General features: G+C 46.1%; 1 protein-coding gene across 2 annotated transcripts in view; it reads right to left on the reverse strand.

The window, feature by feature from the left end:
- Positions 1–25,296, reverse strand: part of LOC146199229 (E3 SUMO-protein ligase RanBP2-like) — a 118,417-nt gene that overhangs the window by 77,929 nt on the left and 15,192 nt on the right. For both annotated transcript variants that reach the window (XM_084594706.1, XM_084594705.1), the window contains exons 9-20: positions 24,300–24,499; positions 20,049–20,181; positions 14,819–14,996; positions 14,017–14,099; positions 13,692–13,821; positions 12,054–12,160; positions 11,712–11,965; positions 9,956–10,076; positions 9,432–9,743; positions 5,188–5,374; positions 1,445–1,620; positions 323–556 (exon numbers count right to left, since the gene is read on the reverse strand). In XM_084594706.1, the coding sequence (XP_084450832.1) occupies positions 323–556; positions 1,445–1,620; positions 5,188–5,374; positions 9,432–9,743; positions 9,956–10,076; positions 11,712–11,965; positions 12,054–12,160; positions 13,692–13,821; positions 14,017–14,099; positions 14,819–14,996; positions 20,049–20,181; positions 24,300–24,499 (2,115 nt within the window). The remainder of the gene's footprint in view (positions 1–322; positions 557–1,444; positions 1,621–5,187; positions 5,375–9,431; positions 9,744–9,955; positions 10,077–11,711; positions 11,966–12,053; positions 12,161–13,691; positions 13,822–14,016; positions 14,100–14,818; positions 14,997–20,048; positions 20,182–24,299; positions 24,500–25,296) is intronic.

Below are 25,296 nucleotides of genomic sequence, written 5' to 3' on the forward strand. Positions count from 1 at the left end.
AGCAGTGGTGGTACAACTGGAAAGCACTGTCAACTCTAAAGTCTCTGAAGATTTTTTAAGAGGGTTGGCAGGTGTGCTTTTTTCACTCCCTCTTGTCAAACTGCTGCATTTGTGATCCTATAATGGCAAAATACTACCTTCCCATGCATGACATACGCCACAGTGCCATCAAGTGCCAGCACAACCAGGCATGCTGTGCCGGCCCGTCTGGCAAACAGACCGACACATTCACAGCTGCACAATGAAAAGACACCGTAAAAGTAACACACAGTTCTCTGTGCAAAAAAGAAATTCCACCCCGAGAATGCGAAAGTACACCAACCGACAACTGTTCCAGGGCAGTCTGCTGCTGTCTGACTTCAGCCAGGACGGCACGGTGGCTGTCGCGAAGCTCCCTCAGAACGCTCTGGTTGGCCTCCTGCACCTGCCGCAGCTGGCTCATCACCAACTCCTGGTGCAGGGATAGGGAACGCAGCTGCAGCTCCACAAATTCACTCGGAGCAGCCACGATTCCCGCAGAGATCCTCGGCTGCCGTGTGGGAGACTCCACCGTGACCTGCAAGTGGCAGGAAACCATGAATGCACCGAGCACAAGAGTTTTTGAACTGCACCTTCCTCTTTTAAGCCTCACCATTAAACAAGTTATACAGGGCCTGGGAAACAGTGTTTGAGGCTGACTTAATACTAGGGAAAATATCCAAAATTTCTAATAGTTTTTAAATAGCATTTAATTTTGATTAACCTTCCATTGACCCTAGTATTCAATTCACACAACACTCACTATGTATTCAAACTTCCTAAATGTTCACAAATTAGAAATTCCTAGTTCATCTAGGCTGCCAGCGCAACATCACACCTGCAAAAAGCAGTACCTTGTACTTTTAACTCAAATGAATATCTAACTTGCTCTTTCTCCATAGAAATGAAGTGCAAAACCATACGGCTTATCAAAACGTCCAGCCACGATGCAGCCAACGACTGGCTGTGATCCTCTCATTTTAGATCCCTATTTGCGGACATGAGGCAGCGCCCAGCTTAAGGAAGATAGTGGAAGGGGCGAAGGTTAGGCTTGCGTGCACTGCAGCGATTGTACCAACGCACTAAATGTCGCCACATGCGCAGATTCTGCTACGCTAAAACTACCTAGCACGTCTATTTGAAAACAGAGCCACTAAAGCCAGTGAACTTGACACCACTGTAAGATGCTTTAACACCTTACACAGAGTGCTTTGGATTGAATTCTTAGTCGCCCTCCCCATGGCACCACAACCAATTTCTCTAAACTCTGATGCTACAATTGCATGTGTGATGACTGATGGACATGGAAGGCAGCAAACATCACTGAAATTGCCAGGTCAAACTACATGGCTGCGCAATACCATGTGACCGTATAAGCGTTGTGGAGATCCACCTCTGTGAACACAGAATACAGCAAGCAGCATACCTCCGACGCAACAGACTGGTCTGGCTCCGCATGTGTTGCATAGAAGCTTGGGTCAACCTTAGGGGTGCTACTCTGCTGAGGCCGGCGCACAGAACTGGTGCGAGAAGGTCGCGCCGGAGGAGTGGCGTCATGCACCCACGAAGCATCACCCACCGCTTGTTCGCTGTAGGAACCGTCTGGAGAATACGAAAAACGACAATATTGACAGCTTCAACAAAGAAAAAAAACAACAAAAAAGAACATCAGAAACAATTCCACCAGGACATAAAAAGTTTGCGGGGGAAAAAAACCAGGACACAAGGCACGATGGTATGAGCAGAGATAATGTCCAAAGAAATGCACCAAGTAGCCCAGCAACATGCTTACTGCACCCTGCAATAACGAAATCGCCGGGATTGACGAAATTTTTCATCCATTGCAAAAGCGAAACTGCACAGATGAATAAGCACGAACGAAACTTTATTGGAAGAATGACTCCCTGCTGCGTGCCTTCACTAATTTCTAACAAATAAAAAGCCTGCAATAGTAACATACTATTCACTCTCGTAATAAACCCACTGGCGTAATGTGTCGACCGCCAAGTTTTGTAGCTGAGAATTTACTTTTTTCTTAGAAAACCATTTGCCTTTCTTAGCAGGTCGCTCAGTTTTGTGGCCCCATTGTAGCTGTTTGCAGCATGGACCTTGTCAGCATGCCAAGATGCTGCATGCTGATAACATTTTTTGAAAACAGCTCCAGGGGTGAAAGCAGGCTCGAGCATTTTGGAGCAGCTCTAGGAGCAGTAATAAAGCCATTTTGGAGCAGCTTTGGAGCAAACGAAACAAGATTTTTGGAGCATTTGAATTATATTTTGGAGCACGTTTTCTTTTTCTGAAATACAAGATCTCCAATCTGATTTCCTTCAATGCAAATTCGCCTTTCCAACTTCGCATTCATATCTGACAAGACAAACGGCCAAAGTATGTAAAGATTTATAAATATAACACAGGCCTACTTTAGCAACAACTTGGAACAGACTAACTAGCAGCAGATGAAACATTTGCTGGCGCACTTCATAACTGAGCACCTAGTGTGACCTAAAGCACTTACCTGATAGATTCAAATGTTTAGTCTACCACTTCAATGTGCTCTAGCAGCTATACTAATTTGGAGTTCAGATTAATGGGCACGACATTTCTGCTCCCTACCTTGTGCATATCTACATTTATTTATTTAGAATACACCTCAAAGCCCTCAGATATGGGGTATTACATGATCCTTTTTTGATCCTATGCCTGGGCTGAACTCCTGAGCACTGGTTATTTTGTCTGCCAAAAAGGCGCCTTCAGACCACATAATGCGCCTTGACACGCTTGGCGCCAGTGCCGCTTCCGTGCTTTCTGCCAACCATGGGATTGCAGTGACTGCAGCATGACCTCGATCGCCTTGTCTGTCTGTAAATATGGCAGAGGTCTTAGACAGGGGTGGAAGCAGGCTCAAGCATTCTGGAGCAGCTTTGGGATATAGATAGATGGCATTGAAGGGTAGCCTTTCCAATAGTTCATCATTCTTTCCTTGAGCAATGCTGGGGCTCATTTTTAATATCTTGGCGATATTGCTCTGTATGCCTTTCCAACACTCTTGGCAAGCTTCCTACTGATTGACAGCTTTGGTGTACCAACCCATAACGCTTCTAGTATGATTATGCTTGCTGTAGGCCTGGCATGCTTGTCATTAACAAAGAGGCTCTGTGATGAAGTACCTGCTTGTTTTCACAGTATAACCATTAGAATATCTTGCGTGCAGTTTTTCGCTTTCTGCTTTGCTTGCTGCTCTCGCTTCCCTCCACCGGCGATTCAAAAGGCTGAGAGGAGGTGCTATCACATTCGCAGAGCATTCTTTTTCCGCAATTACCTCCAATCGCTGGTGGCACATACTAAATTTACTTGCGAACCAATATTTATTATGCTCCATGCTTCCTTCCCTTAAAAAAATTTCCTTTATAACAAGCCCAGTGCAAGATGCATTATATCATTGCCACTGGTGCTGTGACGTTGTTACCATGTTCTGCTCAATTTGATGGCAGAACATCAAGGGAGCCAGTTTGGAGCAGTTTGGAGCAGTTTTAGAGCAATATTGCATTTTGGAGCAGGATGGAGCTGGGAAGGCAGTTTGGAGCAGAAAGGAGAAATTAGAGCAGCACTTCCACCCCGAAGCTCCTTTAGTTTGAGGGGAGGGTGATGCAACACACTCAGCTAACTTGGCAGAGCACCAAGATGCCGAGCTCGTGACAGGAGCGCCAGCAGCAACATCTTGCTCGGTACACACACCGGCTGCACCCCGACTGCACCAGCATATGCTAGAAAGTCTGATGTTTAGCATGTTTGCTTCATCTCTCTATGATCGGCTGGCACCGCGAACACCTTTTAAGGCGAACAGTACTAGAAACCTGCGATATGGTCATAGCTGACCGCGTAATTTGGATGGTGCTGGATAGATGGACAGATATACGACATCCAATTTCAACTCCCCAAAAAACTGTCAAAAAATTTTTTTACTGCATAATGAATTCCCCTGACAAACTTATGTCAATTTTGCATTAAAAAGACAAGGTTCATTAACGAGCAAATCTGGTATTTTTTAAGACATGTCCTTCAAACTCTTCTCTATCAGCAACTTGTGCACAAAGATGGCCACACCCATAAATGTGCTTGCTGGCTGCGTGGAAGCGTAATACAGGTTAAAGGTAAGAAATGCGTGAAAATGCTTCTTTCTTTACAGCTTGCGCACGAAAGACAACATGTGGGTGGCTTCTTCAGAGGCCTTCGCAGTTATGGGACTGAAGTCTGGCAGTGATTCATTGTTGAGAGAAATTGAATGCACTGAACCTTACGAGTGCTTGCTGGTGCATCTGAAATATTTCTTTCCATCGAAAAATCCGCATGTGCATTTTTAGTTACTATGACGTTCAACTGAACAATAAATAGGAATTTAGCAAAAAAAAAAAACCCTTGTACCACAGCCCACAAAAAGCATGCTCAGGATCTGCAAGAGGAAGCAAAGCATATTCAGCGATTTTGTATGCCCATTTCTGCAAGTATTTAATCTCAGGATAGGCCTCAAGGACTAATAACTGCGGGAATCACTTTGCCCACTTTCTGTTCTCAAATGTTTCTTTCTGTCTCTTTTTGCTCACCAAGCTATCAAGGGCGCGGACTGGTGAGCAAAAAATGGACTTGCAATCGTCTTCCATGTGTTTCGAGTTTCTCTTTGCCTCGTCTTGAAGGATGTCCCAAGGAAGGCAAAGCCCAAGCTAAAGAACCAAAACAACTTTACCAAGAAAAAAAAAGTGCATCAGCTGTCAAGACAGGAAAAGTTAACTTCCAACCTTCAGGGCAATATACAGTTGCGAAAGGTGAACTCTGTACAAAATACGCAGAAACTGTGGCGGCGAGTTTTACTGCCCTCGTATCCAAGCACAATAAAAGCTGCCATATGCCATATAACTGTCCCCTACGACACTGATTCTCAACTACAGCATCAGAATACTCTTCAAAGAGATGTCTAGGGCCCAGAAAGCTCCAGATCTTCAACGACACCCCAACATCCCCTAGGTGGGCAGAGAGAAGTGTGCTCCAATACACTCAATCATGTCGCTACGGAAACCCCATATTTCAAAACATTGAGCAACTGTCTTAACTTTGCAGCCCTGACACTTCTTCTATCATCCCATTAACAAGTAGTGCCCCCATGGGCGTGCTCACTGGAGACATTGAGGTTCATGCGTCCCTCGAGGTCATCCAGCTGTGAACGCACAGCCGAGACCAGGCTGGTGTCGGGGTCCCTGCGACCCCTCTCCAGGGCAAGCTGCAGGGCTGCCCGCTCCCTGTGCAACAGAGCCTGTTGCACACTCCGCTGAGGAGACTCCCGCTGCGCCATCTTCTTCATCACCTGCAGGTGACCAGATGCGGTAAAGCAAGTAGAGTCACCCAAACCTTCAGGTATTCTCCATCAAGTCCTTTTGCAAGAACCTTGCACAAGCAGACTTTGCTCGATTAAAAAATGCTTCGGATAGGTTCGCGATTGCCTGATACAGTAAAAGCTCGTTAATTCAAATTCCACGGGGCCGCCAGGCCAGTTCGAATTAACCAAAATTCGAACTAATGAAAGTGAGCAAAAATGAAGACGTTTGATGCCCGGAGGGCACGAAAAACATTTATTTAGCAAAAAAGTCTTATCATCTTCTGCTTCTTCTCTCTGAGGGCTACCGTACTCACTCGGTCTTCTAGCATGCGAATGCGACGCAGGGAGTCTTCTTCCCCCTCCTCAAAGCTGAAGAAAAGGCGCGCGACATTCAGCGCTCCCATAACTTCTGCCGCGGATGGACGCACGGGCTCTTGCTCCTCGTCGTCGTCCTCGTCTTCTGCCTCTTCTGGGACAGACTGCTCCCCAACAATTTCAGCGACAATGTCAAGACAAGATTATGTCTGTCTCTAAAGCGGTGAAACCATCCTTCGGAGGCGACAAAATCTTCCACATTCAAGCGCAGGGCGAAATCGGCCGCCTTCGCCATGATAATTGGGCCGCTCAGTGGAATGTCAGCGCTTCTCATTTCTTTCACCCACGTGATCACAGCGGTCTCAATTTCCGGATACTTGGCTAACCGAAGCCTTTTTCTGTTGCTGGCGAAATCTTCGGCTTCATAGGCATCCTCGATGGCCTTCCTATTTCGGACGTACGTCGACAACGTGCTTGGTGGAATCCCGTGCTTTTTCGCGATTTCCACTTTGCTGGCCTTCCGTTCATCCACCTCGCGTAAAATAGCCACTTTCTCCTTCACCGTCTTGGCACAGTATTTCCCACGCGAACACATCTCGCGGACACAAGCTCACAACAAGCGGCGTGCAAAACGAGGGCTCACGAAATGCAACACGAAACCGTGGTCGATAACACTAAAACGTCGTTCCTCGAAGGAGTCGCGGCAGGAAAGACTGTTTAGTACTTGTTCCAGCACCCTAGCGGCGCCCCGATGGTTGTGCCATCTATCGTTCTGCCGTGAAAGCTTCCAACGATGGTTTTTAACAGCGCCGCTTGGCGGCGCGCAGTTCGAATTATGGGTGGCGGCGCCAATTTTTGAGTGAATTAACGAGCTGTTACGCGCATAGACTTCTATGCACTGCGGACCGGACCACGATGACTATTTCGAATTATCCAAAATTTCGAATTAAAGAGTTGTGAATTAACGAGCTTTCACTGTATACCGATAAGCGGAATTCCTCACCCACACGTCGTACCAATGTGTTGCCCAAGATGAAAAATACTCACCTGTTGCCAATGCCACAAAACATGAAGGTTCAGAATTTAAACGTTCGCAAAAACGTTCTGCAAATATCTCTTCTTGGGTTATGACAGCACCATAACTGTGTGCGCACTGTGCACTGTGATGTTCCTTACCCGAGAGCTCTTATGTTTACATGTTCAAATAGCTGTCATGTTTACATGAGAGTTGCTTACGTGGAAATTGTTTATAGGTACATGACAGCTGCACACAAGCTCTTGTCCAGCTCTCGTGTTCGTCCTGTCATTTCCATACTGTGACCAACCTTCATGAGCAGCAGTGCTGTGACTCTCTAGTATGCGTGTTTGCGATGTCAGTTCTGTGCTGTAAACAACCTTAAATGTTTGCTGCCTGCCTGCCGCTCACTTCAGTTCCTGGAGCGACAGAAGGAAGCTTGCAGAATGCATGGAAGGCGTTATCGGAAACTGAAAAAGTTCTTTTGCCAGCAGAGCCCGACCTCGCTATCCCAAAACGGTACACAGGTACAGCCAAGCACCAATATATATGAAATCAAGTAGTTCAAATTTGGCTGTAAACAAACACTCCGATTATCCCCTCAAAAATCCTCAGCAAGCGTACAGGATAATTTTGCAGTATACTACAAATTCAAATTCCACTGGCCATTCTATATATCGATAACATGCTGCAGCCTATCAAATGGTGTTTTTGCTACTGACGCTCTTTGACCGCTGTTAGGGTAACAGCAGCGCTCAATGTCATTGCCCTGGGCTTCTGGTGGCAGCATAGCTCAGAAACTGCGCAACAAGGCGGTGATCGTGGGGAGAGGGGGGCGCTTCTGAGTGGCCTTTTGTCTCTTGTGCTCAATTTCCAAGTCACATCCCTGTCATGCGGTGAAACCAACAAATTCAAAGCCTAGCCATGACCCTCCCATATGGTGTGCTTCGCTCGTTTTGATGCTAAAGACACTGGTGATCATAGGGAGAGGGGGGCGCTTCTGAGTAGCCTTTTGTCTCTTGTGCTCGATTTCCAAGTCACATCCCTGTCATACGGTGAAGCCAACAAATCTAAAGCCTAGCCATGACCCTCCCACATGGTGTGCTTCGCTCGTTTTGCTGCTAAAGACACTGCCGAAACCAGCCATGTTTTAACTTGAACGAGCAGTTATTCTGTCTTTAGTGCAATGTTAGCAGGATTAAAAATTATAGGACAGGAAGTGACAGCCAGAGCCTTTTGGCTGCCCTGCTGCAATCCTTAGAATAGCCGTGATTCCTGGAGAGAGAAAGAGAGAGGAAGTGTCTCTAGAGAGAAAGACTACCCCTCTCTCATTCCAGTCTCTCTCTCCCTCACGCTCATGGTAGAAACAGCGCTAACACAGGACGGAGCAAGAACACAACATCCTGCCCTGGGTTAGCGCTATTTCCCCCGTGATCGTAAACCAACAAGCCCAACTCTCCACTCTTCTCTCCCTAGAAGGACTCTCTTTCTCTGTAAGGGAGAGCTCTCCTCTCTAGAAAGAGAGACTCTCTCTTTCTTATCACTATCATTATGTATCGGTCACTATATAAAACCCCAAAGAATCTCACAGACACTTTATGTGGCTGCCACTCATGAGCTGTTAAAGGCTTTCGAGATAGAAGGGATGTGGCGTTTAGTGCATCCCGCAGTTTCACGTCCTCATAGTCTCAGTCCATAGCGCATTCCCTGGCAGCGTGTAAAGATGCCATGCAGAGATAACATCACGGCGTGTTTAACATTCGACATTAGCTCCTGCAGTGGGGGGGAGGACGTCCCGAGCGAGGGACGGTGACTTTCAGGGTGAACTTGGTAGAGTGCCAAGACACAGCACGCCTTTGACAGGAGTGCCAGCGGTGGCTTGCTCTGCACTGCTTGAGCTGCTGAGTGCCTGATTGCGCAAGTCTGGTATTCAACATGTTCGGTTCATTACGCTGCAATTGGGACGGGCACAGTCCACCACGACAAAATTATTTGAACGCAAGATAGTGAGCAAATATTTTTTGAAGGGAACAATGCTAAAAATTGCCGTCATGATCTGGCTAACTCTGCACTTTCATTAATGACGGCTCGACGGATGGAGAGATGGATTGTTGGACAGAACGCGATCTAGATATTTGAAATTTCGACTCCCTTGCAAAAGAAATCAGCTCCTTTTTTGTTTTTCTTTTTTTCTTTTTTTTTGAAGAATAAAAGTGGGTTCATTACCCGAATGTGTACGGCACTTCCTATGCCCGAACTCCCTCGCTGATACGCTATAAAACTGATACATTATAATACAATATCTCAATTGAAAAATTCCGTGTCACCTCCCAGAGCGAAGCAGCTTTCCCACAAGACAGCAGTGTAGCCTTGAAAACAATAATGCCAGACCAAACCCACTTGAAGTGGACTTGACGCCCACCTTGTGACGTGGTTTTGCAGCATTAGTAGCGCTGCCAGCTGATGCCGTAAGTTGCACAGCTGGCCCAGCTCCCCTGCTGCAAGCACCCTATTGGGGCAAGTAGCGCAGTTCAACACGTAAAATATCCTGCTGAACAAAAGTTCGATAAACGAGAACACAGCTATGCTTCGATACGAGAGCTCGATATGGGCAATAAGTTGATACGCCCGGGGTCGACTGTAATTGCATTGGCGTCAATCCTACACTCTTGCACTGTCTACAGGGGATGCATTTGAAAATATGTGGCATCTCACAAGGGCTGTGTAGAAGGCAGCCTGTGCAGTGGTCAGCTCCGAAAGCATCTCAGCGGCCTCATCCAGGCAGCCCGCGTTCATGGCCCGTACAGCCAGAAACATCTTTGCCTCTTGTTTGAGGGCCCTCATCTCTTGGGGGCTGGTCATGACACTGCCGCCAGGTAAGCAGAACAGCCGGCGTGACGATGCCAATGGGCTGCTGGGGCTGCCAGACTTCTCTAGCATGGAGAGAACAACCTCCCAGTAGTGTGCCGCATGGTCCTCCAGTGCCTTCGATTCCTCCTCCAGGCCTTCGTCACGTCTGGCCGCTGACTGCACACCACAGACAATGGGGAATAGGCATTACGCTAGGCTGATCTCCCAACTTTACAATGAATCCTGAGTGCTCCTAAGGCTAAGAGCAAAGGGCTCCATCCAATGGGTTTAACGGTCCAAACTAAAAAAAAAGTGCAGGAAATGTTGCGAGACTTTGCATCAATGTACTGACAAGCGATTTATTTGTTTAAAGTAGCAAATCGACCCACCCTGCTGGCAAACGTCCGAGCCAAGTGAACAACTAGGGCAAGGTCCATGCCATGGTTTCCAATTCCACGGATCACTTCAAGGCCTCTCTGTAATATGCGCCTGAGGTCGGCCACCCTGTCCCTGCAGCAAAAGTAGGAACATGCATATTTAACCAGCAAAAGCAATAAATAAGGAATCTCAGGAGACATGCACAGCCTGCACGTCTTACGGTAAAAGCAGGGTACAAGCCAACAAGAATTTTGAAAAATGCTCCTTACGAGAAAGAAATGCCCAACACAGGCATCCAATAAGTGAGATTCGCACCTTGTGCTCCTTTTACGAACTAGTTTGACCTTCACTACATGCTGTGCCACTTTAATTAAAATTTCCAAATTTGAATCGAAAGTGGCACAGCGTATGGTAAAGGTAAAAAAAAAAAATTTCCAAATTTATTTTGATGTTTTCATTAGTTACAAGCTGATGTCTCCCTGAATACAGGTAATCGAAAAAAAACGTGTCCACAGCATTTTTTCCTGCTCACAGTAGAGATCACAAATTGTGAATTTTTCAGCTTAACTAAGCTAGTATGCGTAACCAAACTTCTCTTCACTGCCCTTCTGAATGGGGCCAGATGTTAGCTAACATGTGACAAAAACTCACATGCAGTACATACTACAGTAAAACCTCGTTACAAGAAAGACACAAGGGACCCGAAAAAGATGTCTCTTGTAACCTAAAATTTTTACCAACTCGTATGTGCACCAGTTTAGATTCCCTTTACTAAATTCTGTTCCATATCAGTGTTTTTTTTTTGTTGCAGTATGTCAGGAACCAAGAAAAAGTGCCTCCTACTGACTGGGAAGTCAAGATTTCCTTATTATTTCAGCCACAGTGATCAAATTCCTGTTCCCAGTCAAGATGGAGGCACCCCTCAGTTCCCGACATATTGCAACAAAAAAAGGCACTGATATGGAACAGAATTTAGATAAGGAAATCTAAACTGCCACACATATGCGTTGGTACAAGTAAGCTGTATTGCATGAGCGTACTGGGGTTAAATGTGTCTCTTATAAACGGCGAAGTTACTTTAGGGACTTGCAAAAGTTGTCCTTTATGAGAGTGTCTCTTGTATGCAATGTTGTTAACATGGCAAACATAGGAAAACCAATCAAGCCATTTTCAACTGTCTCTTATAACCGAGTGTCTCTTGTAACCATGTCTCTTGTAACGAGATTTTACACTAATACTCTGAATCATTTGCAATTAAATCAAATAAGTACTATTTCATCTTGAGGAAGTATACAGCGCGAACAGAGACAACGGATGAAGAAGTACATAACACGCTTGTGCGCTTGTGTTGTGCACTCCTTTGTCAGTCATCTCTATTCATGCTGTATATTTCCTCAAGATGAACTACCAGGCTGTGTAGAGAATGATCCGCCGACATTAAGCACAAAGTACAACACCATGCAGTATGATAAATCAACACACAGTGCTACAACGCAACTAGAATGTGCAGCAGTACAGCTGGCTAGAAAGAGCTATTATGCATACGGGGCCGCGGCGGCCGCTTTTCGATAGAGGTGAAAAGCAAGGTGCCTGTGTGCCGTGCAATGTCGGCGCACGTTAGAGAACCCCAGGTGGTCTAAATTACCGGAGCCCTCCACTATGGCGTCTCTCATATAGCCCTAGTCACATCGGGACACTAAACCTCATAAACCAAACCAAAAGCTACTTTTATGCAACTACTGTTCTAACAGGATGTGGCAGTCCTACCTGCCAGTGTTGGTATGCAGGTGGTAGGCGGCACTCCACCAGTCGGCCTGCTGTGCCGTGCAGAGCTGCAGGCCCACCTGCGGAGGAAGTGCCAGGGGACTCTGGGAGAGTCGGCCCGCTTTCCGCCCCAGTGAATGAGCCGAGCAGAAGCGTGCCGCCTCCAAGAACGCCAGGGTGTCCATCTGGCTCAGAGTCTCTGCCACCCCCGAGATGAAGGCGTGCGGCTCCCGCTGCAGCTTCTCAAACACTCGCACCTGTTACCGCATGAATGCACAAAAGAAGTTCTTCGTGATCCCAAGCACATGTCAAAAAAACATTTGAGCATTTCCATTAGAGTCCTACCTCAAAGCAGTGCTCGGTGCCCTTGGACTTCTTGTCTTGCACCATGCTCCAGTGAAGCGCCAGCCACAGCATGTGGTTGAGAGAGGCAGGGTGGAGCCATTGTGCACCTGCGAGATTGCCCCAAAAATTAGATTCAGGAGCCAGACCAAAAGATGCACTTAAGCAACACGTATCCAGAGGTTGGAAAGATGCACGAACACATCAGCCAAGCTAGGTTCATTCTAGGAAGCACCATCTGACACAGAAAAGCAAAAACCTACACTGAGTGTGCGTAAAGTGGCAGGGCTACCACTAACAATGTCTTCCATCCCATTGCTGCGATGGTGGGTAATAAATCCTGGCGATTAATTATTACAGTTCAAAAAGTTAACCATTGGCATTTCACACTGGAAAATTAGGTCACTTTCTTAAGGCATGAATATGGTACTTGAGTGCAGAAATATGCGTTTTGAATAAAAACAATAACTGGCACCTGAGATGGTTTTAAGAGGGGGGAAGGGGGGGGGGGGCCTTTTGATAATTCCGAGCTTTAAACTAATTCGGACATTTTTTTCTGATTCCTTGAAGGCTAAATTAACGAGAATTCACTGCATTAAGCAGCAATACTACCGGTCCTCCCAATTTCATGCAGGTCCTTCCCGTACAAAAAAACTGCTATACAGAATCGTGTATAAAACTTATACTGGGTTTTTCAGTAGGGTATATACACTTCTGTGCAATTTTAGTCAATTTCGTTTTGCAAATACTACGCAAATTCTGAAGATGAACAACCTCTGCTATTTCTTTAGTTTTCCATTCTTATTTCACTCAGCAGATATTCTAACGCATTTATTTCCCCACACTCGTATTTGATTCGTAACTGAAAATTCCAATATTCGCACAGCCCTACTTTACAGATGTTGCCTTAAAGAGTGCACTTGGAATCACCATCTCACAAACATGCGCAAAAAACAACATGAAACGGCGGGAGATCTGAGCCAACAGCCTTAAATTATCCGCACCAATTCAGGAAGACTGTAGCATGTGGCAGTTTTTTCCTCTGCCTACTGATGAGACTGCAGATGCAACCTGCAAAGGCCAGGCCTATGTGCCTTCAGAGGCAATAAACATCGCAAAAAAGAAAAACAAAAATGTGCTTCATACATTCATATTATTTTAACAGAAAAAGTCAAATGCATAAAAGCATATAATTTTTAGAAAACAGACTTCAGAAATTCCTTTTTTCCTGCATTTTAAGGCACGTGTCCCCACCCAAGAGTGTTTACAGGCTCTTGGCACATGTTGCTGTTACACCAGGGGTTGTGCAAGTCTTGTATAGCTATAGCTGACCTTCTTTGCGTGAATCCAAATTAAGAATAGGATTCACCATAGTTTACCTTTTTCTTTTTTGGTTAAACTGAGAAGTACCAATAAGATCTATCAACTGGCCCAACTTTTTCGATGTTGGTTTACAGAAATGTAGAAAAACTAGAAGAAACCAGAGGACGTTGAAGGTTGCGGCAAAACTTTTTTTTACCAATGGTCTTGATGAGACATCAGCTGTGCATCTCTTATGAAGCACACATTAAGGGAACATACCCCAATCGAAGGCCCCACCGAAAAATTGTTCCAATGCCAAACACAGCATTTCATACTTGCCTTGATCGTGCTGCTGGAGAGCTGCAAGAGTGGGGAACTCAAAGGCACACTGGACGAGGGTTGGGTCACGAAGAAACCAGGACGCAGCACCTTCGCCATCAAAAAGGCTCCTATAAATCCTGTCTCGAACCTACAAACGGAGAGAGAATTTATTATTGGCTGTAGAGTACCTAAAGCAGACGAAAGCAAGGCCTCTGCTTGCACGCTATGTGAACCTTGACACAGCAATTTTTTGAAAGATCGCCATAAAGTCGCCGACAGAACACTGCAAATGCTCTTGTATCTGGTGAAGCGGGGAACATGTAACATGCCTGAGACAGCTTACCTCAGAGGTGCAAACTTCTTGCTTGAGGTCCGACAGCCAACGAGATTTATTTTCGGCTTCACAAAGAACACGCAATATGTGACCTGCAAAAGAGAAACAACAAAGTTAGACATCGAAATTAAGCTATAGCACTGGAAAGCAAGGTACAGTTTTACTTTGTTTTTCTGCCAAGTTTTCACATTAACAAAATAAAATATGGATGCGCAAATATTTGACATTTCAAATGGTTTTGAAAAAGCATTTGCTATTCTATTCTATTCACGCCATACTTTTGCTGCTCAATTCACAAATATAGTTCAAATAGGGAAAGTGTGGTATGCACATCTTCTAAAGGTTCACAAATTAAGAATATCTAGTAAACCTAAACCAGTGACTGACACGGCAGTGGCAAAACGGGGAGATAAACAGCTTCCTTGCTGCATTCTCGAGTTTTATCCAACTACAGCAGTCTGGTGTGAAAAATTGCTGCAACTATTTTCAAAAGTGGCAGAAAAACTGCATTGCACTTAGTAAGTTGGTTCTGACTATAAACCTGAAACCAGGTTCTGAAACCAGTGACCAGAGGCAAAAACTCATTTTCTTTTTTATTCGTGTAAATATGGTACGTTTTTGCTTCTACATGTTACCACCCTATTCTTTACCTCTGTGTACCCTCAAAGCCCAAACTAACAGCTAGAAGATTCATTCACCATTTTCTCTGGCATCAACGCAAAGCTCTACCTAAATTAAAGAAAAGAAGAAGAGCCCACCACAACATGATGCGCCAGTTCTCCATGGCAGCAGCAGCAGCACACTGACTCACCAGACACGGACAGGCGGTAGTTAGCACGGAAGAAAACGCTGCGGTAAACCCTCTGCCTGGCCGAATCCAGTGCAAGGAACCAGCCCTCTTGGGAGAGGCCGCTTGGAGGGCGCGCCGAACAGGCACACAGAAGCAGGGCTGCTGCCCAGCTGCGTGCCTCCTGCCAGCTGTAGCTTTCCTGGAGAAGGCCACAGTGAGAATGGGCACTCATCAGACACACACCACTGCATTCCGCACCAGAACAATGCCACTATTATTTGTAGGCACGCTAGACAAAACAACCATACAGGCCATGCTCAATACATCAAGTAAAAAATATTCAGGTCTAACGCTGTCAACTTTTTGCTCCTTCCCACAAAACGTTGCTGGTTTAGGGCTCGTTACACTCTAGAAAAAGCTGAAAAACTAATATACTTCTACTCATCAAGTGTACCCATGCAGGTGAGCTTGGTAACAAATACTAGGCAAGAAACGAAAGGCCACATCAATGCTTCAATGCAACTAGCACTCCAAAAGTGTTACTAGGCTAATGGGACACCATTCTCAGGGGCAACTGCCAACATCCACTTTAGCCATGTCCAATTAATAGCACCAACATGCTTCAGGCACTTTAAATCCACAGGGCAGTTCACCTGCATAACTAGCATAACCAAAGCGAAAATTGGAGGGACCCTCAAACTCTGCCTTTGAAGGTATGACGCAGTGGTGCTAATGACCGCAGTTTGCAGTTCCTCTCGCCAATCCCCATTCGCATACACGCACTCTGCTACTAACTTAATCACCAACCGCTTTAATTTCAGCCACCATTACCCCATGCATATTTATTCGCACACAGTTACACCCGGTGAGGTACCATGTTATGTGAAAGAACACCTGACATAATTACGAAGCCCAGCTTTAGATAAGGCGTAAGATGTGCCTGCGTGGTCTAGGATTAGCATGTCTTTGGCAGGAGGCGTCATGTGGTCTCGCGACATCACACAACCCGATGACCAATCAGAGCCTGGCTGCGTCACCTGCCAACCATGTACCAACTCCCTGAACAATGCCAAAGTATTTTTTTTGCGCTCGCCATGCCAACGTCCAAATTTCTGAAGAATGGGGTCTTAAATGGTACTGTGTTATTACAACTGGCCTACTGAGAGCAAGCAGGAGAGGAGAAAAATACTCTTTAACCAGATTCATTGCGCAGGCCCATTGTTGCCAGAACCGAGTGGGCTGTTCATTTGCATGGTTCATGCATAGCAGAACAGCCTTGCACCTTGGCATATTGTCGTTTGAGAGACTTAAATGCCTTTATTAGCGTCCCTTTTAGCGGCGCGCGACTCGTCTGCACGCTGGCTCAGCTGCCTGCTAAGACGTCACCGAAACTTACATCTTTCCTTTACTGATACAATGGGATCGGCAGTAAGGCAGTTTCACGGGAGACCATTTACTCCAGCAAAGCGGCGTCGGATGTTCATTCGATGCGAAACAATATAGGCCTAGCGACGACTAAGGAGTAGCGCTCGGCGAGAGTGCTGTCATCCGCCACGCCAGCGGGTAGCACTGTTTTCGTAAGCACTGCTGTATGTGCTGCGAATTTGTCTTCGTTCATGCTGCAGCTGAGAGCGCACATTTTTCGACGTTTTGCTAAACAATACGTCGTGCAAACTATGCTGCTATGACGGGACGGGGATGCGATGCTGTTGCGCCGCCGGGTGTTCACCAAGGCTGCATAAAAACATCAACAGATGGTACTTTAGACATTACTTCTTTTATGTGCTGTTCTTGAACCGTGGTTCAACTTTGAATGTATACATCGTTGAAACAAGACAGCTCGATCGTATGCTTATTGCAGTAGGTCGGCGGCACACGCATGCACTAGTCAAGCTCGGTACACAATAGCAGCGATTAGCGTCGTAACCACGGTGAATGCTGCCCCTGCTTTTAATGCGAAGGGAAAGCTGCGCAACATCAAATATAAATATGCACTTTCAAGAGGAAATACACGACATGAAATGGGTCGCACTTCACGTTAAATTAATACGACGATGACTGGAAAGCATCTTTTGTACCTGTATTCCGCATTCGGTAGCTTCCCATGCGGTTCATTCGCTGTGTGTTGGTGTATACAGTTACCATTGCGATTATAAGATATAATTGAAAATACATGTATCGTGAAAGAAACAACACATACATCCTGACAGTTAACACTGACGAGCTCGACCCGCAAAAACGGAGTGCAGTCTTTCGCAGTCACCTCGGCCACTAGTGCTGTTTCCAATAGCTGCCGCCATGCCAAACGGATGGTATACGGTTCGCTAGCGTGCTCAAACAAAACACAAAATACATAGCACCAAGCTGTCGGATAGCTTTAAGGGTCTTTCGGTCCAAAAAATCGCGAAAAAATCACTTTTTAGAAAATGTGATTTTCAAAATCAGTAGCTCTTTATCTACCTATCTGTTAAGTTTTTCATCTCTAGGGTCGGTATTTTAGTCACAATGCCAATTTATATAATCGACGTCGCCCAAATTTGGGCCGAGAACGACCCCCGAAACAACCATTTTCCGCGAGGCGTAACTCCCATTTTGTGCGCGGCACCACAGCCATCTTGGTCTCATTCGAAAGAGCCGCCTTTCGTCTTCAAATTGCCGTCTCTGCTGTCTACATTCGCCCATTGGTCGCATAAAAAATAGCAAAAAAGAAAACGTGGCATTTTCAATCCCATTGGCTTTCGGGGTGCACGTGACGATAAGGCGTCACCGCATTGGTGGAGCTGGCTGACGGCGTCTGCTCGGCGCGCCCGAGCCGCGGGGAGACTGCGGAGACGTGACGCCGGCCGCGCTTGGTTCCAAACAGCGAGGTGCGTTCACGGCAAGAATTCGTGAAAAAAGTGAAAAAATAGTTGATTAATCATCTCAAGTGATGCCCTGCCCCGGCTGTGCGCGCTCAGGCCAACGAAAGTCATGCGCCGAACAATCGTGTGTACGAGCCTGAAGTAGGGCTAGCGCGTTCCCCAGCACGGGAGACTGCTACTGCTAGCGGTCGCACCCGCCGCGACGGTGATATCGCAGGCCGCAGATGAGCAGGAAGATAAGCTCCAAACAGAAAAAACTTGAACTCGCGCCAACTCCAGCAACGAAGCGGTAGACGGATTTTTTTCGTGACGATGACGGCAGCGTGGCAGACAGTCCGCTTGGCGAGGCGGAGTTCACGATCGTCAGATAACAGTTTGCGAGATTGGCGAAGCGTAAAACATACGGCGGCGATATTGGCATTTAAAAATGTGAACGGGGATAAGAAATCGCCGTCAAACTTATTCTCCAAGGCGTAAACTTCGGGACACGTCGTCTTCGTAGAGCTCGCCGCGCGTTTGCGCCGATCGGACCTCGTTCATAGTCCTTAGTGAATGCACTTGCTTCCAGTGCAATGCAGAGCACTGGGAAGCAGCAAACAGCTCTAAATTACATTTCTTTTCCGCAATAAACGTTCTTCACCGCGGCCTTGATGCGAGGACGTAGCAAAACGACGTACGTTAAAAAAAAAAAAAAAATCGCTGCCTGCATGTGACTCGCGCAGTCGAAAAAGTGACAACTGAATGTGCTGCAACTGCAAATTAAAATGAAAGAGGCGACACTTGGACGTTGGAAAGCAAAGAGACTACATTCCTGGAGGTTTCTAGCCATTTTAAAACGTAAATGTTTGCATTGCACCAGTGAATGTCTGTTAAATAATCCCGTTTCTTTTTTGCTCTTTTCTCAAAACATGCATTGTCGACCACTTGCAGTTTTGCGGCCTTAATATCTCGGTACCTATTGCAGATAGAGTAATAATTTCTTTTTCAGCATGGAGCCAAATATGTGGAGCACACAATGTTGCAAGTAGATTTTTTAATTTCTTGTTCAGAATTTTTAAAATGGCCTTGTTTTGTGATCATTATATGCTATATTTTGAACTTTGAACTTTGTTATGCAATAAAACAAGAAATAATTGCTCAATCAAAAAACTGCTTGCAACATTGTGTTCCTCATTCTTTCTAGTATCCAGCAATGTGTTCATCTGAAGTTTTTCTTCAGTGGTCATTTTGTAATTGTTCTTGTAAGAATTAGACTAATTGGTGTAATTATCTCATGAAATAATTGGATCACAAGAGAAATAATTGCAGTTTTGGAATCTGCACAGAAAACTACACAAACCCACCAAGTTTCATCAATTTTGATTGGTAAATAAGGAAAACAGTTTTAAGACCAGTGTCCCCCCTTAACGAGCACCGCGAAACAGCACTTTTACACCGGCGTATCGCAGCATCAACACGCACAACACAGCCCAAGATGGCGTCAAGACGAGCCGGAGCAGACTTTCCCAGCTTAGCTCATACGGGGTGCCACCATCAAACCAAGATGGCTGCGCCCAGGCATCGAAACCAAGATTGTCTATAGAGACATCAGTATTTATCTGCAACGTTTTAATTCCGGTGCACAAACTAAATTACCAGCTTAATTGAGAGGAAACGTTGTACACATTTTGTTTTGGTGCAAATAGATATTTACATGCCTGTATTTCTTGGAATTAAGACCACGAGTACAGTTTCCACATATTGTGAGCCAAGCAGTTGATTCAACAAGCTGCTCCATCTGCCAGACAAAGGAGCAACCAACGACCCGCTTAATCGATGGACAATTGCAATTTGAAGGTTGCTCTCGCATTTTTGCAATATTTCTACATAGAAACAATTACTGTTCCTTTTGACTAACGAGAAAAAGAAATGGCGTCCTCCCGGAACTGCACAACTTTCCCACCCAATTGAGCAAGCAGTAACTTGCTTTTGAAATCGGCAGCGAGCAGAGCCAGTGTTTCAGCTGCTCAGCCAGCCTTTGAAATAGCTGCACTGACAGGCAGGCGACACACGATTTTCATTACAGAAAACCAGGGAACTCCCCGATGTAATACTGTTACATTACTCATAAAGAAAGCAGAACCTAACGTTCTAATATAAAGACAAAGAGGTGCAATCCTTTACTGCTCAACTGCTCAAACTTAAAAAAAGGCCTTGCCTCAGTCCATGTGACCAATGTTTTAACAAGATGAACAAGAGACCGAGTGCCCTAAAGAAAGCGAGAACAGGCAAAACACTGCTTTCTAACTGTCATTCTACAAAAGCCATATTCAAGCAGCAACAGGCTGATGGAGAGAACAGCATTACATAGGCTTGCTTGCGATAACTGGAGAGCTGACAAGTGTGCATACCTTCCAGGCTCTTTTCAGCAGCAAGGTGGCCATGTGGAGATAGAGCTGGGCAGTGATGTGCTGCAGCACAAAGGCCCAGGCCCCGCCCCGAGACCACTTCTTTTTGTGCGCCTTCTCCAGCAAACAGTCCAGCCTGGGCAGAGAACATGTTCATTCCCCTTCAACCATGCGGCCATTGGCAACACGTAATCGGGTATGAGCAAGCATGTACAGTGGAACTTTACGCCCTGCATGAGCCTATCACAGTTGAACCCCGCTACGAAATTCACCGTGCATGGAAAAAAAAAATTCTTTATAACGGAACTTTGTTGTCGCAAAAATCTGATGTGAAACGCAAAACGAATTGCCCAAGCAGCAGCAAATCCTTTTAAATGCCAAAAATTTGTAATCTTGGTTGTTCGCGCTTCACGGCAAGCAACGCCGTCATGCGATGTTCACATTCAGTCAGCGAACCCATTGCGACATCATTCCCCCCCCCCCCCATCACGAGTAGCAACAAAAAATCCTGATAAATCAAAAGCGTTCATCTGTGAAGCGGTTGCAGCAGTGGGTGCATCCTGCAGGTCATCTTCATCATCTGAAGAGTCCTCCTAATTCCGGGCGGCTTTGATGATCTGCTCATCACTCAAATCTTCGTGAACTTGCACACAAGCGTCAGCGCCGATGTACTCGTAGAGCTCGAGGTAAGGTGGCACATTTCCCTTTTCTTTCCAGCGTTGTCCAGGCGGCTATGATGACCGAAGCCAGTGACGCCTTCTTCGGCGTCATCTGAAACACCCGGTGCTTCCCCAGCAAGGCTTACTGGTCGAGCTTCGGCAAATTCAGCGTGCCTGAAGCAATTTGCTATTATTGAACGCCCCAGTGTGCTTCAGGCAGCAGACATCATTTGCGGCACCATGTATATATCGACCTTCGTTTCTCGTTCGATTTCATATCGAACAGAAGTACAATTTGGAGGAAAAAACCTGAGCTCCGTGTTAGTCAGCTTGACTTCGTTGGAGTGATGCGCTGAACAATTGTCCAGAAGCAAACAAACTTTCCAGCCCTGCCGCTCTATGTCACGGTCGAATGCCATCACTTATTCGGAGAAAATAGCGTGGGTGATGCATGACTTGTTCGCGACGTATTGCAAAGGTAGGCTACGGCTTCCCTTGAAACAGCGCGGCTTGGCACTTTTTCCGATAACTAATAACGGACGCTTATCTAAGCCATTCCTGTCTGTGCAAAGCAGCACTTTGACACACTTTTTACTGTGTTTGCCGCCATGACAGCGCTGACCCTTGAAGTCGAGCGTCTGGCCGGCAACATATTGTAAAACAGCCCAGTCTCATCAGCGGTGTAGACATCTGCCGGCGCATAGACGCTTAAAATGCCAGCCACATTGCTCGCCTTCCAAGCAGTCGCTCCGTCAACGTCTGCCGACACTGATTTGCCGCAAAGCAATTTTCCGACAATGTTACGGTGGACCTTGAAACGATTCAGCCAGCCAATGCTTCTTTTAAAATCGTCAATGCCGAGTAGGCGCGCATAGTTCACGGCTTTCTGCTGGACAATATTTCCGCTTAGGGGGAGGCTCTTCGCTCGTGCTTTAACGAACCCCAGCTCTTCATGGAGTGGCTGCGTAACCTTTTTGTGCTTCAAGGCTCGTGCTTTAACGAACCCCAGCTCTTCATGGAGTGGCTGCGTAACCTTTTTGTGCTTCAAGGATGTGCCTGAAGCAGGTGCCTTCTTTATGTTTTCTTTGTTTCAGAGTATTGTGGATAGCAAACTTGCAGAAATTTCAAAGGCTTCAGCGATAGCCGCTTTCTTCCTTCAGATTTCTGCTTGGACGATGATTTGCACTTTCTGCTCGAGCGAAAAGATTTTACACTTTTTCGTTTGCGTTGACATTGTGTCCCGCAGATGAAAGCCGGTTGTCGTCATAGACACAGGCAGGCGACCACGAAACAAGGGTAAAATGGTGGAACCGGTGGAAATACAATTACGTGATTACATTCCGAATGTGGTTTTGAGTATGAAAGTAAAACGTTTTTTGGTTTCAATTTTGCTCGCGAAAGTTTCGTTGAAGCGGAAATGCACCGTAAAAATAGTTCATTGTTCAGAAAAATTTAGAGCATTAATTTATATGGGACACTGACAGGGAATTAAAAATTCTTCGTTGTCGCGGTAATTATTGTGGCGATATTCAATGTATAACCTTAACCGACCTGAGCTTGGCATCATAAAAGATCACTCTACACACGCTCCGTCTGATTAATGCCTGCCTGATTTTAAGCCAGTCAGCCTGGTCAGCATACAAAAGGTCTTTTATACTCTTAGCACATCAAGGTGTCTAAAAAGCTGGTGTTTCCGAATTTCCAGATCTTTCCACGTCTTCCCAGAGTGCTTTGAATAATTCATTGACTGACACATACATTGTTTTATGCCATAATGGGTTGACCCAATGCCGCCTGATGCCATTATTCTCTAGTAAGCATGTTGAAAAATAAAAATACGACTTAATCCAATTTGAATTCAGTCGGCGACAAATTTTTCAGAGTCAGCAGGACCCAGGAAATGATCCAAACAATGAAGAGTCAGAAAAATCCCTGAATTTAGAAAAGAAAAGCCACTTTTCTGCGAAAAATAGACTTTGGAAATGACATACTTCTTCGCTCCCCATGCTTCGTTTATATGTCAATAGCAGACAGTTGTAGCTTAGCACAATAGTCCGCTACCGTGCTCAGCTTCTGCATGCCACTTACGTGCACGCACAGTGCTGCTCCATGAAAGCGGCACACACTATGCTCTCTCTCCAGTTAAATCATACAAGCCAGAGTCATTCACATGACCACACCATGTCACTTCATGACATGCAGTGCAACGCAGTTGCAGGTCATGCCACGGGCAAAAGCATGTGCCGCATGAAACAATACATTCAGTTTCCATGAGTAACGACGGACTCAAAGACTGCGAGACAGAACTCACAGGAAGGAAACAAGCATAGCCCGCATGCGCCCCCCTGCAGCAGAAATGGACTTTTCCATCAAAGCACGAAAACTTCAAATGCATCTCCCAAACTCTGTCACCTCTACAACCACACGCCTTACTGGGGTAACCCCATTCAATGTGTGGCGCGTTTACATCGCCAAGAACCAGAAGCATGCCAGCTTGGGCGGCCAAGCAGGACTTGCGGATGTGTGTCGCAACTAAGTTAATTCCATTGTCAATTGAAGCCTTTATGCTGCAATTACAGAGGCGACACATTATGAATGAAGCAACCTGAAATAAAGAAAAGGTGCAGGGCCACCACAATAACACTCCTATAATACGAGCTTCTAGTAAGATTAGACACCTCAACCCAAGAAACCATTCTGCTAGTGCAGCTCCTTTTTCAGAGTTGCTTAGAATTGATAATTATGCGCGCCCATTGTAACGAGCGTGCATAATTATCATGAGTTTATACGTGCACTGCTAAGAAGGATAGGCGAGAAGGGCACACCGGCCAACCCCCCTCGCCTCCGTCTCCAGCAGCGATGCCACCGCAGGTTGTGCGGGTTGTTCCCTCTTCCTTCCCGGCGTAACCCGGAGACCTCGCCATAGTCCAAAACGAGCGTGCCTCTCGCAATTCTCTTGGGCTTTTTCGGCAGTTGATCACGCACACGCGCAGTTGTATTTTCCGACAGGGAAACCGTCGCCATCACCTTTGTCGTCCGGTCATCGTACACACTTACCGCTGTTGGCCGTGAGCGCGAAGCCACGCCAGGTGAGCAAAACACTCCTCTACCTCCCTGCGTGTGCTTCCTCATTCGGTGGTTTTATTTCACCCCCGTACGCGAGGGGAGACGTTCGCTCGATACGGCGGTTGCATTTGAATGTTGTGTCTTGCCATGTACTCGGGCATAATAAAGCCTGTTCGAGTACGTAACTCAGTGTTTGTCCCCTCGGGCCCTAACCCACCGCAGTAGTGACTTCTCGCACCCCTTTTTGGGGGTACAGCACTCTTTGCTACGGCTGGCATGCCAGGGCAATAAGCCGACTGCAGTGTCTAGTCCCCTTTGGCGCATTACCTTCTAGGATAACCCCATATGCTTGCCTCGCATGATAATTATGTGCAGCTGTTGTAATGGGTGTAAGGGATTCGTGTGTATCCCCACAAGTTCTGTGGAATGTCAACCCAAGACTTAATATCAAATGCAAAAGCATCTGCGAACTGAAGAGCTAACCTTGACTGGAGCAATAAAAAAATGTGCCCTTCAGCAAAACACTCACGACGTAACAGCATTGATGGCATCTTCTACGGCAGCTCGCTCCCCTTGCTTGGCTGACTCTCCATTGCGGGAACCAGGTGCAGCAGAGGGTGTGAAGTTGTTGGGGTTGGTCAGTGCCAGAGTGGCCAGCTGGTCCAGGGTCAGCAGGTATTTGGCAAAAAAGGATTCATCCACAGGGCCAACCTGATTTTCATTGTATGCCTGCAAGCAAGCGACGTGGGCAAGTTACCCCGCTGTACTTTACTCCACCCAGCGTGCAGCAACCATGAATTCACTTTTCTAGTGCAAAAACATGGAGAGCCCAACATTCTACCAGTCTCCAACGCACATCTCGAACGATGTCACAATAGGAAATATAGCAAACAAACGGTCTTGAAAAATAGTGCTCTCTGCGAGCACAGTGCACCCCTGATCATATGCTGAGAAAAAAATTGACTTGCTCCTGTCGTCACCTTTCGACGCAACTAATAATTCTTAAATGGAGCAAACGTTTGATAATACAAACCTTAATTAAAAATCGTGGGTAGTTACGAGATTGCCTGGAATATTCAAACCAGCAGATAGCATGGGCCTGGTTATTAAGCGGCCCTATGCAAGAGCAGTAAAATCTCGTTAATGCTTTTTTTTCATTCCAACGCCACCCTCTAGAATTCGTAGTCTCCCTGACGAAACCAAAGATGAAAAGTCCACCTGCAATTCTCACTAGTGTGCCTACAAACACTGAGTACAATGCAACAATTGTAAACAAAGTAACGTATGTGTTACGACGAGACGCGCAACTTTCGGCAGACCACTCCGGTAGGCTTTCCGCAGAAACATCCAAAGTCACTAAAAAATACCATGTACCCTGCTGCTTTTGAGCCTGGCAGCTATGTCGGCTAAATTCCCAAGAATCATTGCGCCCAAGAGAGAGAAGGGAGCGGCGTCAGAGGAGGTTGGCTTGCGGAGGCTGCGAGCGCTCCCTCCTAGTTTTTTTCTTCCTCCATGTGCTGCGCGTT

This window comes from Amblyomma maculatum, chromosome 2 (genome assembly GCF_055883805.1).
Source record: "Amblyomma maculatum isolate TAMU_Amacu chromosome 2, ASM5588380v1, whole genome shotgun sequence".
Taxonomy (NCBI): Eukaryota; Metazoa; Arthropoda; class Arachnida; order Ixodida; family Ixodidae; genus Amblyomma; species Amblyomma maculatum.